At 43.7% G+C, this 13962-nt stretch overlaps 1 protein-coding gene across 5 annotated transcripts in view; it reads left to right on the top strand.

The window, feature by feature from the left end:
- LOC147106218 (dedicator of cytokinesis protein 4-like) overlaps nt 1-13962 on the top strand; it is a 398161-nt gene that overhangs the window by 340188 nt on the left and 44011 nt on the right. For all 5 annotated transcript variants that reach the window (XM_086009128.1, XM_086009130.1, XM_086009127.1 and 2 more), the window contains exons 40-43: nt 844-1010; nt 1311-1397; nt 1620-1796; nt 13142-13225. In XM_086009128.1, the coding sequence (XP_085865254.1) occupies nt 844-1010; nt 1311-1397; nt 1620-1796; nt 13142-13225 (515 nt within the window). The remainder of the gene's footprint in view (nt 1-843; nt 1011-1310; nt 1398-1619; nt 1797-13141; nt 13226-13962) is intronic.

Below are 13962 nucleotides of genomic sequence, written 5' to 3'. Positions count from 1 at the left end.
ACCTGAGAGGGCAGATGGGGCCTCGGTTTAACGTCTCATCTGAAAAATGGCATCTCTGACAGTGCAGTACTCCCTCAGTACTGTACTGGAGTGTTGGCCTAGCTTAAGCGATCAAGTCTCATAAGATAACAGTTTACTTACATGATATAGTTTAAGAATATCTGATATCCAAACTAAAACTCAATCTACTATCCAGCGGGTGTGAAGTCTGTTTCAGAGATTTAAAAAAAGTTACATATCATTCAGGCACTTTTTCACCCAGGACCCATCCACTCTTTGAGTGGAGCATTGTGTAGTTCAGGTTTACAGTGCTATGCCAACACCATCATGCTATGGTGGCCAGGTGTTCCTATTCTATTTGTTTATGTTATTTCATTGCTTCTGACACTCCTCTTCATCCCTTTGGACCTTGACAATTGTGCTCATCTTTTTGGCAATTTCCTGTTTGATGTATTTCCCCACTTCTGCATGGCGATTAATGTAATAATTTCTCCTTGTTGAACAGTATCTCCTCAGTAAAAAAAAAAGTCTTCACAGCCTTTTTAAAGCACAGTTTGTAGAGCCTGTTCTCCTTTGAGGATTTGCTTTAAAGGTGCATATTTAACAAACACTGGAGCACATTTTCAACTGTCATGTTTTTTAGTCTACAGTTCTGACGAAAGTGCAACAGCTTACAGATACCGATGGGCAAGCAACATATTTCCAGCATTTCGTGTTTTAATTTCAACTGTAATGTTTAGTTTCTGTATTTAAATTCTGAAGGGTTTGTTTTTAATGCTTCATATCTTGCATTGGTAATTAATTATTGGGCTTCTGGTCATTTTCTTAACTGCTAACATCCAGATCTGCAGATTTATGCAGTAATTCCCATCCCTGAGAATCATGAGATACTGCAGAAAGAAGCTATACCTGACCATATTAAGAGTTTTTATAGGGTCAACAATATCTGGAGGTTCAGATATGATAGACCATTCCACAAAGGAATCAAAGACAAAGAAAACGAGTTCAAGGTATGCACTTTTCTTGTATGTGAATACTGCGAGAATACATCCAAATGTTTACATTTGAAAATAAGTCTAACTTGATGAGGCTGGGTAATTTAGAATACTGACCTGTTACCACTGAGATCTGAGCTTGAATCCAGGGTTTAATTGTTTCATTGTATTTTCAGTCCATCAGGCATGAAAATGATAAGACTGAAACATGTAAAAGTTATTCGTATTAAGGTTTTAATTAATACATACAGATAGAGTGGGTTTTAACATTGATTTCAAAACATCTAATTCTCTCCCCCTCCTCATTTTTGTCAGAGCCTATGGGTTGAGCGGACTACTTTGACATTGGTTCAAAGTTTACCAGGTATCTCTCGCTGGTTTGAAGTGGATAGACGGGAAGTGGTGAGTTCAAGCAGCTTATTGTAAATTTCTCGACTGCAAAAATGCTGTACAGTACTATGACAGATGTATCATTGTTGTGCTAAGTTCAGACTATGGCATTTTTCAAAGTAAAGTGATAACAAAATGGGTAGAAACAAAAGTTACTATAAAGTTCCCACAAATACTCTGATATCTTGTTAATTTTTTTTTTAAGTCTAATTTTGATAGGAAATCTGTTTCTAGGTTGAAATGAGTCCACTTGAAAATGCAATTGAGGTGTTGGAAAACAAGAACCAACAACTGAGAACTCTAATCACCCAGTGTCAGTCAAGACAGATGCAGAACATAAATCCCCTGACCATGTGTCTCAACGGTGTCATTGATGCGGCAGTTAATGGAGGACTTGCCAGATACCAAGAGGTAAACTAAGGTTTCGAGGAAATATTTAGGAAGATAACAAGTCACGTTGTCTAAGATTATTATGGAAAATTGTTTCAATGGCTATCTTATTAATATATCAATCACGTCTTTGTTCCAGCCACCCAAGCATTTCCCAATGTTAAAAGCGGCTAGGAGGAGTTTGCATCTTTGTGAATTAACTTGTAAAGTCTTGAACCTGAGTTCATAGCAGAAACGTACAACTTAAAGCAAAAATCTATCCTCGGTCAAATACTGGACATGATGATAAACCAGATTGTTAAAGATAACCATTTCAGTGATTGGCTCATTAACTTCCAGGAGAACTTATTTACAACCAATCTCCTCATTGCCCCAACAGCTCTTGCTCTCTGAGTCTGATGAATCTAACCCACTTGAGAGCAACATTTAACTTTTAAAAAAAAAAAAAAAAATTACATATATATAATTATATAGGATGTACAGCATAAACAGGCCATTCGGCCCAACCAGTCCATGCCAGCGATTAAGCTCCACTCGAAGCTCCTCCCATCCTTCCTCATCTATCTGTATCAGCATAACCCTCTATTCCCTTCTCCCTCATATGCTTATCTAGCCTCCTCTTAAACTTCTCGCCACTCTCTGGTAAATGAGTTTTTTTTCTGAATTCTATATTTGATGGTGACTATCTTATATTGATGGCTTCCAGTTTTGCTCTTCCCTACAAGTTGAAACACTCTCTCTGTGTCTACTCTATCAAACCCTTTCTTAATTTTAAAGACCTCTATTAGGTCACCCCTGTTAGATCCGTGATTCTGAGAGTATGATGTTTTTCAATGACCACACGGATGCTGTAACTTAACAATCAACAGGTATTTACTGGAGTAGGGTAGTCTCAAGACTGGGGATACAGAGGCATGCTCAAGGCTTATATACAGGTGTGGTCACTGCCGGTACTACAGTATACAGGAGCTGTAAAAGTAGTTCTGTCTTAAAGGTACATACACTACAATTCCTCCCCTTTTAGATTAGTAGTACCCCTAATATTCAAATAACAATTAACACTTTAACATGTACATTAAACAACAATAGTCCATTTATAGATTCAGTCTTTGGGGCGGCTTCCTGATCCGTTCGGGATAGCGCCTTTCTTGAGGTTCTTGTTCTTGGTGCGGAGGCGATTCTGGCCCCTTTTCGTCGGTTAGTTCATCAGTTTCCACTGCTGCTGGTTCTGAGGTAGATGCTACCGGTATGTCGGGTTCATCCCCAGGTACTCGAGACATCCACTGTGTACATTAATGGCCCCTGCCTTGTGCATATCGTTCCGGGTTGCCATTTCTCTGTTCGGTAGTCACGGGCCAAGACTGGTTGTCCTACATTGAAACTCCTTGTCGGCTTCTCATTGATGTGCTGGAATTGTTCATCCTCAACATTTCTTCGCACATTTGGTCTGAGCAAATCCAGACGAGATCTCAACCTTTGGTTAAAGAACATCATGGCCGGGGTCTGGTTGGTAACTGCATGTGTCGCGTTTCGGTAGACTAATAAGAAATTGTCCACCTTATGCTGTAGTGGAATTTCATCGTCGCACATGGCCTTTATCGTCTTCTTAAAGGTTTGTACGAACCTCTCAGCCAATCCATTTGTGGCTGGATGATACGGGGCGGATGTGTAATGCCTTACCCCATTCTTTCTCATAAATTTTCAAAACTCTTCAGACACAAACTGTGGTCCATTATCAGAGCAAATCTGCTCTGGCAAGCCGTTTCTGGCAAATATGGTCTGTAGGACTGCAATCGTTTTCTCTGTAGTGGTTGAGGACATTTTTATCACCTCAGGCCACTTTGAATGAGCATCCACTGCTATTAAGAACATTGAGTCCATGAATGGACCAGCAAAATCAATATGCACCCGTTGCCATGGAGAGGAGGGCCACTCCCATGGGTGTAGAGGGGCATGTGGTGGTGCATTTTGGACCTTCTGGCATCCTGAGCAGCTCTTGGTTAGGTCCTCGAATTGTTAATCGATCCCCGGCCACCACACACAAGCCCTAGCAAGGCTTTTCATTTTCACCCCTCCCAGATGACCTTCATGAAGCTCATTTAGCACTCTCTCTCCCTTAACTTGGGTGGAATCACCACTCGGGATCCACACATCACTGTCCCCTGGCATACTGACAGCTGTTCTCTTCTGGATGAGAATGCTGGCAACAGTGAGTCACCATGTGTTGGCCATCCCCTCACCGTCAAATCATATACCCGAGACAGTGTCGTATCATTGCGGGTCTCCTTCTCTATATCCGTGTTCGTTACTGGCAATCGTTCAATTATTGACGAATAAAATATCTCGATAGGGTCCACTGCTGGTGCTTCCTCCACAGTAGGCAGTGGCAGGCGTGATAGCCCATCAGCATTTCCATGCTGTTTCGTGCCTTTATATTCTATTTCATATTGATTCGCCCCTAGAAACAGGGACCATCTTTGTAACCGTTGTGCAGTCATCACTGGAACGCCCTTCTTAGGATTAAAGATGGAGACAAGTGGTTGGTGGTCAGTCAGCAAGGTGAACTTCTGCCCATGCAGATAGTGGTTGAATTTTTTTACTCCCCATACTAGGCTGAGGGCCTCCCTGTCAATCTGGGCGTAGTTGTGCTCGGCTGAGGTTAGTGACCGAGACGCGAAGGCTACTGGCCTCTCCAACCTGCCTGGGAATTTGTGCGAGAGCACCGCTCCAATACCATAGGGTGATGCATCACATGCCAAACGAATTGGTAGTGCTGGGTTGAAATGGGCCAACACCTCTTTTGATGTGATCAATTCTTTACACTTCTGGAAAGCTCGTCTACATTCGTCATTCCACTTCCATGGTACCCCTGTTTGCAGTAGGGTGTTCAGTGGGTGTAATACCGTGGACAAATTTGGTAAGAACTTACGGTAGTAGTTTACCAGCCCGAGGAACGACCTCAGTTGTGACACATTTTCCGGTGCTGGAGCCTTGACTACTGCCTCAATCTTTTCAGGGGACTTATGTAACCCCTCTTCATCGATGACGTGGCCACAATACGAGATCTGCTTCTGGAAAAACTCGCACTTGTGGCGATTAGCTCGTAGCCCATATTCCTTTAATCTGGTGAGCACCTTCTCCAAGTTGGCGAGGTGATCATTGTCATTTTCGCCCGTGACCAAGATGTCGTCCAAATAACACTGGGTCCCTGGAATCCCTTGCAGGACTTGATCCATCGCCCTTTGTCAAATAGCCGGAGCCGATGCTACCCCGAACACCAGCCGGTTGTATTGATAGAGACCTTTATGAGTGTTGATCGTGAAGTATTGTTTCGAGGCTTCTTCTACCTCCATTTGCAAGTACGCCTGGGCTAGATCAATTTTGGTGAAGCGTTTACCTCCAGATAGCGAGGCGAAAATATCCTCAATTCGTGGAAGTGGATATTGTACCGTGTGAAGGACTGGGTTCACTGTCACCTTAAAATCCCCACAGATGCGGACCTTCTTTGGTTCCCCAGGCGTATTACTCAACAACCTCTTCATTACAGGAACGATGGGTGTAGCCCACTCGCTCCAGTCTACTTTGGACAGTAATCCTGAATGTTCCAACCCTTCCAGCTCTGCTTCGACAGCTGGCCTGATCGCATAAGGCACTGGTCTGGCCTTAAGAAGCTTTGGGCTTGCATTTTCCTCTATTTTAATCGTTGCTGTTATGCCTTTTAGTGTTCCGAGTCCCTCCTGGAACACTTCTTTTGCGTCAGTTAGCATTTTTGACAGTCGTCCAGGTGTGACGTCGTCATCCTTTTTGGCCTCAACCTTCAGTGCCTGTATGGAATGCCAATCTAATTGTATCTTCCGGATCCATTCACGTCCTAGCAGTGGTGGTCCTCCATCTGGCAATACATATAAGTCCATTTTAGGTATTTCCTGGCCTTTGTATATCACTTTCACCCTTATTTTTCCTTTGGGGTAGACTTTTTGCCCCGTGTACGTCTTCAAGACAATCTCTGTAGCTTTCAAGGGTATATGTGAAAATAGCCGCTTGTAGTCCCTTTGGTTTATGACTGTTAGGGCTGATCCTGTATCCAATTCCATTTTCACTTGGACTCCGTCTATCTTGAGTGTAATCCAGATAGTCTGGTGATCCTCCATTTTGGTTACCTTATGTAGTTTCAGACAACCCAGCTCCTTGCTTCCGGAGTCTGTGTCACTTTTCTGTTCGTCTGAACTACTGTCCATCACCTTGTGTACCTTTTTGTACTTCTCCTGTGGAGATTTCTTGCTGTTGGTTTTCTTCCCAGACCTGCAGACTCTTGCTATGTGTCCTGCTTTTCCACACTGTCTGCACACTTGGTCCTTGAACCAACAATCCTTCTGGTCGTGTGTTGTTCTGCCGCAGCGATAACACTTCCCTGTTCCATAGGACATTTCATTGGTGCCATATTCTTGTGGTCTCCGTTGTATCTCTGCAGCGCCCCTTGCGGCTGCTTCATGTGATACTGCCATACTGAAAGCCTTGTCCAGCGTAAGATCCTTTTCTGATAGAAGCCGTTTCTGGGTTCCTTCACTTTGAAGCCCACACACAAACTTGTCCCTTAACGTATCTGCTAGTCCCCCTCCAAACTGGCAGTGTTTCGATAGCTTGCGCAGTTCCGTTAAGTACTCAGCATTGCTTTTGTCTTTGTGTTGGTTCCTTTTATGGAATTTAAGTCGTTCTGCTATCAGCAGCGGCGTGAGGTTTAAGTGGTCCTGTAGGATTTCTACTATGCTTTCGAAATTCTTATTCACAGGCTTCTCTGGGGTTATTAGGTTTCGCAGTAACCCATAAGTTTTTGCACCCATGGAATTTAACAAAACCAGTGCTTTCCTAGCATCTGGCACTTCATTCGCCCTGCAGTACACCTCAACACGTTCCACATATGTCGCCCAATCTTCGACTTTATTGTCGAACGTAGAGTTACTGCGGCATCCCTGGGTTTGATTTAACTGTCAAAAATGGCGTCTCCCGCGCTTTCCCTTCTTCTCCGCTGGCACAAAATGGCATCTCCCGCGCTCGCCCTTCTTCTCCGCTGCAGCTTCTAAAAATGGCGTCTCCCGCGCTCTTCCTCCTTCTCCGCGGCTCAATGGCGTCTCCCGCGCTCTCCCTTCTTCTCCCCGCGGACACTGTTCAGCCCTTGAGCCCTGGCTGCGCTGTGCGCGTTTTTTTTTTTCTGTGCGCCTTTCCCGTTTCCGCCGCTCGGTCCTGAACCCGGCTGCTGCTTTACCCTCTCTCTCTCCATTTTGTTTTTCCTCGACGCCGCTCGGTTTTCAACCCCCGGCTGCGCCCTGTGCACTTCACCCTCTATCTTACCCCATCGACGCTGCTCGGCTTTTTCTCTGCCGTCGGTCGGCTCCAGCCGCCGCTGTCCGGGAAGGGTCTGAGCTGTACCTGGTACCTGTCGTCAATCTGTTGCTGATCGTCGTGGCTGGGGAACCAAGCCTGGCTCTCCACAGCCTCCTCTGCGATGTTCACTCTCTGCCGGACGACTGGGCGGTTGCTCGTAGTCGATGCCCGTGTTTCTGGCCTCGACTTTCTTCCACCGCCCTCCCGGAGCGAATCCTCGAAGGGAAATGCAGAGTTGCAGGTAGATTCGAATCGACACTCGTCGCCACTGTTAGATCCGTGATTCTGAGAGTATGATGTTTTTCAATAACCACACGGATGCTGTAACTTAACAATCAACAGGTATTTACTGGAGTAGGGTAGTCTCAAGACTGGGGGTACAGAGGCATGCTCAAGGCTTATATACAGGTGTGGTCACTGCCGGTACTACAGTATACAGGAGCTGTAAAAGTAGTTCTCTCTTAAAGGTACATACACTACAACCCCCTCAGCCTTCTCTTTTCAAGAGAACAGAGACACAGCCTGTTCATCCTTTCCTGATAGGTATAACCTCGCATTTCTGGTATCATCTTTTTTGCACCCTCTCCAGTGTCTCTATATCCTTTGTATAATATGGTGACCAGAACTGTACACTGCACTCCAAGTGTAGTCTAACCAAGGTTTGATGCAAGTTTAGTATACTTCACTACTTTTCAATTGTATTCCTCTAGAAATAAACCCTTGGTTTGCTCTTTTATGGCCTTATTCACCTACGTCGCTACTTTTAGTGATTTGTGTATTTGTACTCCCAGAACCCCTTGCGCCTCTACCCCATTTAGATTCTTATTTTCCATGTGATATGTGACCCCCTTATTTTTCTTACCAAAATGTAATACCTTCCACTTATCTGTATTGAAATTCATTTGCCAATGATATGCCCATTCTGCAAGTTTATTAATGTCTTGTAATTTGCTGCAGTCAGTCCTCCTCAGTACTATCTCCCCCTCCACCCCCACCCCCCCCCCCCCCCAAAAAAAAATTTGGTGTCATCTGCAAATTTAGAAATTGTGTTTTTGATTCCAAAGTCTAAATCGTTAATATAAATTGTGAACAACAGTGGTCCCAGCACTGATCCTTGTGGGACCTCACTTTCCACCTTCTGCCACTCTCAATAGCTACCATTTACCCTTACTATCTGCTTTCTGTCTTGCAACCAGTTAGCTTTCCATTCTGCTACTTGCCCCCTGACATAGTATCAAATTATACTGAGGCCCCTTATGTGGCAAAATGGTGAGATTGATGGGCAGTCCACAGAAAACTAGGTGACACAATTTAAAATTTAGAAAATTGGAGGTAAATAGCAAAGTCAAACAGTAAAAATATAAACATGAAATAATTTGCCAGTGGAGGCCTTCAGGACTTGCTGAGCAGAATGTTCTTTTTCATGTTCCAAAGATTTTGTATGTTTCCTGTGAAACCAATTATGGTAAATAAAGAACACTTCTCCTATTTAAAATGGCAAAGATACATTGTGCATTCTGGTCATTCTACAATTTTATCAGCAATGTACTACTAGTTCTTTATATTCTCTGTGCTCCTCCCTTTTGCAACTATCTAGATGACTGCATTTATCACTAAACATGGAATGTACTAAAACTAATGGAGCAGATGGTAGCAATTATTCATAGTCTCAGTATCTCAGGCTTTGTTTATTACACTTGGGTACCATTCCTCATTCTTGATGGATTGCAAAAATGTCCTCAAAGTGTCATTTATGGGGCATTCACAGCAAATTGACTGCACCTGTACACTATTTACACAGGCAATATCTGAGTGTTCCTTGAAATTGGAAGCAAAAGCAAAATGTCAAATGGTAAATTTACTAATGATGTCATGCTCACTGATATTACAACAACAACAACCACCTGCATTTATAAAGCACCTTTTAACGTAGTTAAACATCCCAAGGCACTTCACAGGAGCGGTTGGCAAGCATTATTTGACACCAACCACATAAGGAGCTATTAGGACAGGTGGGCAAAAGCTTGGTCAAAGAGGTAGGTTTTAAGGAGCACCTTAAAGGAGGTATAGAGGCGGAGAAGTTTAGGGAGAGAATTCCAGAGCTTAGGCCTAGGCAGCTGAAGGCACGGCCGCCATTGGTGGAGCAAAGAAAATCGGGGATGCGCTAGAGGCCAGAATTGGAGGAGCACAGAGATCTTGGTGGGTTATAAGGCTGGCGGAGATTAGAGAGATATGGAGAGGCAAAGCCGTGGAGGGGTTTCAAAACCAAGATGATGATTTTAAAATCGAAGTGTTGCTCGACCAGGAGTCGATGTCGGTCAGTGCGCACTGGGGTAATTGGTATTACATAGTATTTACAGCACAGAAACAGGCCATTCAGCCCAACATGTCCATGCCAGTGTTTATGTTCCACATGCGCCTCCTTCTACCCGTCTTTTTCTTACTCCATCAATGTATCCTTCTCTTCCTTTCTCTCTCATGTGTTTATCTAGCTTCCCCTTGAATGCATCTGTGCTCTCCGCCTCAACTACTCCTTATGTTAGCGAGTTCCACATTCTAACTGCTCCCCAGGTAAAGAGGTTTCCCCTGAATTCTCTATTGGATTTATTAGAGACGGTCTTATATTTACGGCCCCTTAGTTCTCGTCTCCCCCACAAGTGGAAACATTAGGCTCGATTTTCCAAGCCCCGAGGAGGCAGGTTTGGAGGCGGGAGTGATGGGAAAATTGCAGAATTGGGGGGCAGGAACCCATCCATCCCCCAACCCGCCTCCGTAACAATGTCTCAGGAGGTGAGTACCCGACCTATGCAGGGAGCCGCCTCCCCGAAGCAGCAAGGGGATTAGTGCCAATTAATTGCCTGTTAACAGGCAGTTTTTTTGCCTAATCCCTATTTTTAGCCCTGAAGTGTGGGCTGTCCGGCTCCGAACCACGCCAATTTAGCGAGGCGGACTGTCGGTCTGCAGGGGTTGGCAGGGTCGAGATGTCCGTTGCGCAGGTGAATGATGTGTGCAGAGGTAAATGTGTGAGGTAAGTGTAAAGTGTTTTAATAAGTTTTACTTATCTTTACTTTCTCCTGCAGGCTTCCTCCCTTCAGTTCTCTGGAGTCCCTCAGCTCACTGGCACAGAAAGCAGAATGGCCGCTGAACTGTCAAAAGCTGCAGCCTCTGCTTTCTGGTCTGGAGAGCTCTCTAACTGAGTCTGAGTAGAAGGACTCAAGTTAGAAGACAGATTGTCAGCGTTTGACAGCTTCACAGAGTTGTCAAACGCTGATACTTCATCTGTCAAAAGCTCTTGACAGATGAAATGTCAATCGCTGACGTCACCAGTAACCAGGTGTCCCTTAATTGGCCTGCTGAGCCCACTGGGCGGGCTTAACAAGGTCAATCAAGGGAAAATAGTGTGGGTTGGCCACAAGTCGATGGAGGCGGGACTACAACCCAAAAAGTGGGAGTCCCACCTCCAAAAGCTCCCCATTGACAAAACCGAGCCCATTATCTCTACACCTGCCCGATCAAACCCCCTCATATTCTTGAAGACCTCTATCAGGTCACCCCTCAGTCTTCTCTTTTCTAGAGAAAAGAGCCCCAGCCTGTTGAATCTTTCCTGATGGGTATAACCTCTCAGTTCTGCTATCATCCTAGTCAATTATTTTTGCACCTTTTCCAGTGCCTCTATATCCTTTTTATAATATGGAGACCCGAACTGTTCCCAGTACTCCCAAGTATGGTCTAACCAAGTTTCTATACAAGTTTAACATAACTTCTCTGCTTTTCAATTCTACCCTCTAGAAATGAACCCCAATGCTTTGTTTGCTTTTTTAAATGGTCTTATTAGCTTGCGTTGCTTCGTTTAGTGATTTGTGTATCTGTACCCCCAAATCCCTCTGTTCCTCTACCCCATTACCCCATTTAAACTCTTATTTTCCAAGGAATAAGTGGCCTCCTTATTCTTCCAACCAAATGTACCACCTCACACTTATCTATATTGAAGCTCATTTGCCAATTACACGCCCATTCTTCAAGTTTGTTAATGTCTTCCTGTATTTTGTTGCAGGCCTCCTCTGGATTAACTAGTCCCCTCAATTTGGTGACGTCCACAAATTTTGAAAATATACTTCCGATTCCCGAGTCCAACTCATTTATGTAAATGGTTAACAACAGTGGTCCCAGCATTGATCCTTGTGGAACACCACTTCTCAACTTTTGGCAGTCTGAGTAACTACCTTTTACCCTTACCCGCTGTGTTCTGCTTTGTAGAGCGCTCGCAATCCATTCTTCTACTTGTCCCCTGACTCCACAGGTTCTGACCTGAGTCATGAGTCTACTATGTGGTACCTTAACGAAGGCCTTTTGAAAATCCAAATATAATCCATCATCTACATTACCTTTGTCTACCCTTTCAATTACTTTTTCAAAGAATTAAATAAGGTTGGTTGAGCATGACCTTCCCTTTTGAAATCTGTGCTGGCTATTCTTTATTTTTTCAGTTTCTATACATCTTTGAGTAAGGATTCCATTATCTTTCCTACCACCGAGGTTAAGCTATCTGGTCTATAGTTCTCGACTTTTTAAATATAGGAATCCAATAAGTTGTCTGCTTGTCCTCTGGCACGATTCCCTTTTCTGATGAATTTTTTTATACATGTAATAGTGCCTCTGCTATTTTTTTCCATAACTTCTTTCAATATGGGCTGATGCAATCCATCCAGACAAGGGGTTTTATCCTCCCTCATTTTGATTATTTTATAAATTAACTCCCCCTTTCTATCCCCCTATCCTGGTGAACGGGACGTGGTGCGAGTTAGGATATGGGCAGCAGAGTTTTGGATGGGCTCAAGTGTAGGGAAGGAGCAAGGTAGGTGGCCAGTTAGGAAAGCATTGGAATAGTCGAGTCTAAGGGGGAAAAAAAAAGGCATGGATGAAGGTTTCAGCAGCAGATGAGCTGAGGCGGGGCAGATAGTTCATGGTTTGAATATAATGGTTTGAGGCCTAGTGGTACAGTGCACTGCTGTTCATAATGTTTAGGGCACAAGTTCAGATTGTAATTCTGTACACGCTAGCTTCTGTATTAGGAGAGGGAAGGACTGGGGGATAGGCTCATCACCAGTGAAAGGAAGGAAAAACTTGAGAGCATAACATCCTCACCACTATTATGTATTTGTATAGCATGCAACAGCTGTGGTAAAGATCTGGAAGCAAGTTGTTACATGTCCTCTCGATCCAGAAGTGCTGCATGACATTGAGGGGAAACTCAAGGGGAGAAAATTGGTTCAGTTGGTTACAAAGTAAATGAGCTATGCAAGTCCAGAAAGCCCCAGGATTTGAATTAGCGAAGCTCAGCCAGGGCAGCAGTTGAGGCTTCATAGTCGGCCCTCTCCACTCCTGATCATTATCCAGTGACTGGTGCTGAGATGTACAAGGTGAGGGCAGCATCAAACTCAGATTTGAAGTCCCTACAGTCAAATACCTTGACAAACGAACACTGTCTAGACTCATACGTGAAGAATGGCTGCTTGGGGGAAGTAAGGGTGCCCCTAGCGCCTGTTAAATCATATCTTAGCAATTCATGAGGGGAGAAAATTGGGGGTGGAGAGAAAAGAAAATAGTTTTCTATTTGATTAAAAATGCCAAGTGCTTTTGTAAAAAAAGATTCAGACAGTTATAGACAGATTTGACCTTCTAACCCCACTGCCTGCCCATAATTACAGGCTGTTAAATTCCCACAGCCTTCAGTACCTAATTGTAACTAATTTGCATAATTTGTTTTCTTGTGTTTCTTCGGGAGTGCTTTAACTGTAATCCTTGCATTTTAAACGATTTCATACATGATTCTAACCAGTTTCTTGGTAACTTAACAATTGTGTTTAATATTGCAAGGCTACAAACACGCTCCAAGGTAGTCAGCAAATCGAGGGAGGGGATTGAGAAGAGCTGGAAAAACTACAAGAAAATAGCTTGAAGAAATCCGACTTTTTTTCTTGCAGGCATTCTTTGTGAAGGATTACATTCTCAACCACCCTGAGGATGGAGAGAAAATCTCTCGTCTGAGGGAACTTATGTTTGAACAGGTAATATACATGCATATTCCAAAAATACATAGTATTCATTAGCAGCAGATAATAGATTTATATTTAGACCAAGGGAGAATACGAGTGACCTACATATTAACAAGAAACTGATCACAAGATAGATGAGGGAAGCCATTTGACCAGCTTGGCTCATTCTTAAGAAAACCTACATTTGTTTCCCCATCGCATTATTTAACTGTCTCCTGGATGAATGTAAGGTTTTTGCCTCCACTTCCAGCTGGAAGATTGTTCCAAATCTTGATCACTCTGTGCAGGAAGATGTTTTTCTTGATATCTGTCCTAAATTGTTCTTTCACCAGTTTTAACCTATGCCCCTTGTTCCAGTATCTTGGCATACTTTAAAATAGTGCTGCAGATTTACCTTTTAGCATTTAATATCTTTGATAAAAACATACAAAAAGAAGTGTGGGAAAAGACCATCAGATTCAATAATGCTCACCCTATCTGTTAAATGGTGCAGCGTCATGCACCACCCTCCCCAATCGCTAGTAATGCTAATTCCTGAGGGAGACAAAAACACAGGAAACATGTGTAGCCAATTCTGGGGGCGGGGGGGAAGGAGGGAGGGGGGCAGAATTCTGGGAATTTCCTCCCTGACTCCCTAGCACAATCACGCAAGCTTCGAGACACCTGTGATGCATCACTAGACATCATAATTGAACAACCCCTACCCCTCTTACATCCCAGTTTTCGTAGAAACATAAGACAGGAACAGA

This window comes from Somniosus microcephalus, chromosome 16 (genome assembly GCF_052327205.1).
Source record: "Somniosus microcephalus isolate GS21.2 chromosome 16, FLI_Smic_1.0, whole genome shotgun sequence".
Taxonomy (NCBI): domain Eukaryota; kingdom Metazoa; phylum Chordata; class Chondrichthyes; order Squaliformes; family Somniosidae; genus Somniosus; species Somniosus microcephalus.
The sequence above is the reverse complement of the archived record's forward strand: the minus strand, read 5'-3'. Positions and strand labels throughout refer to the sequence as shown.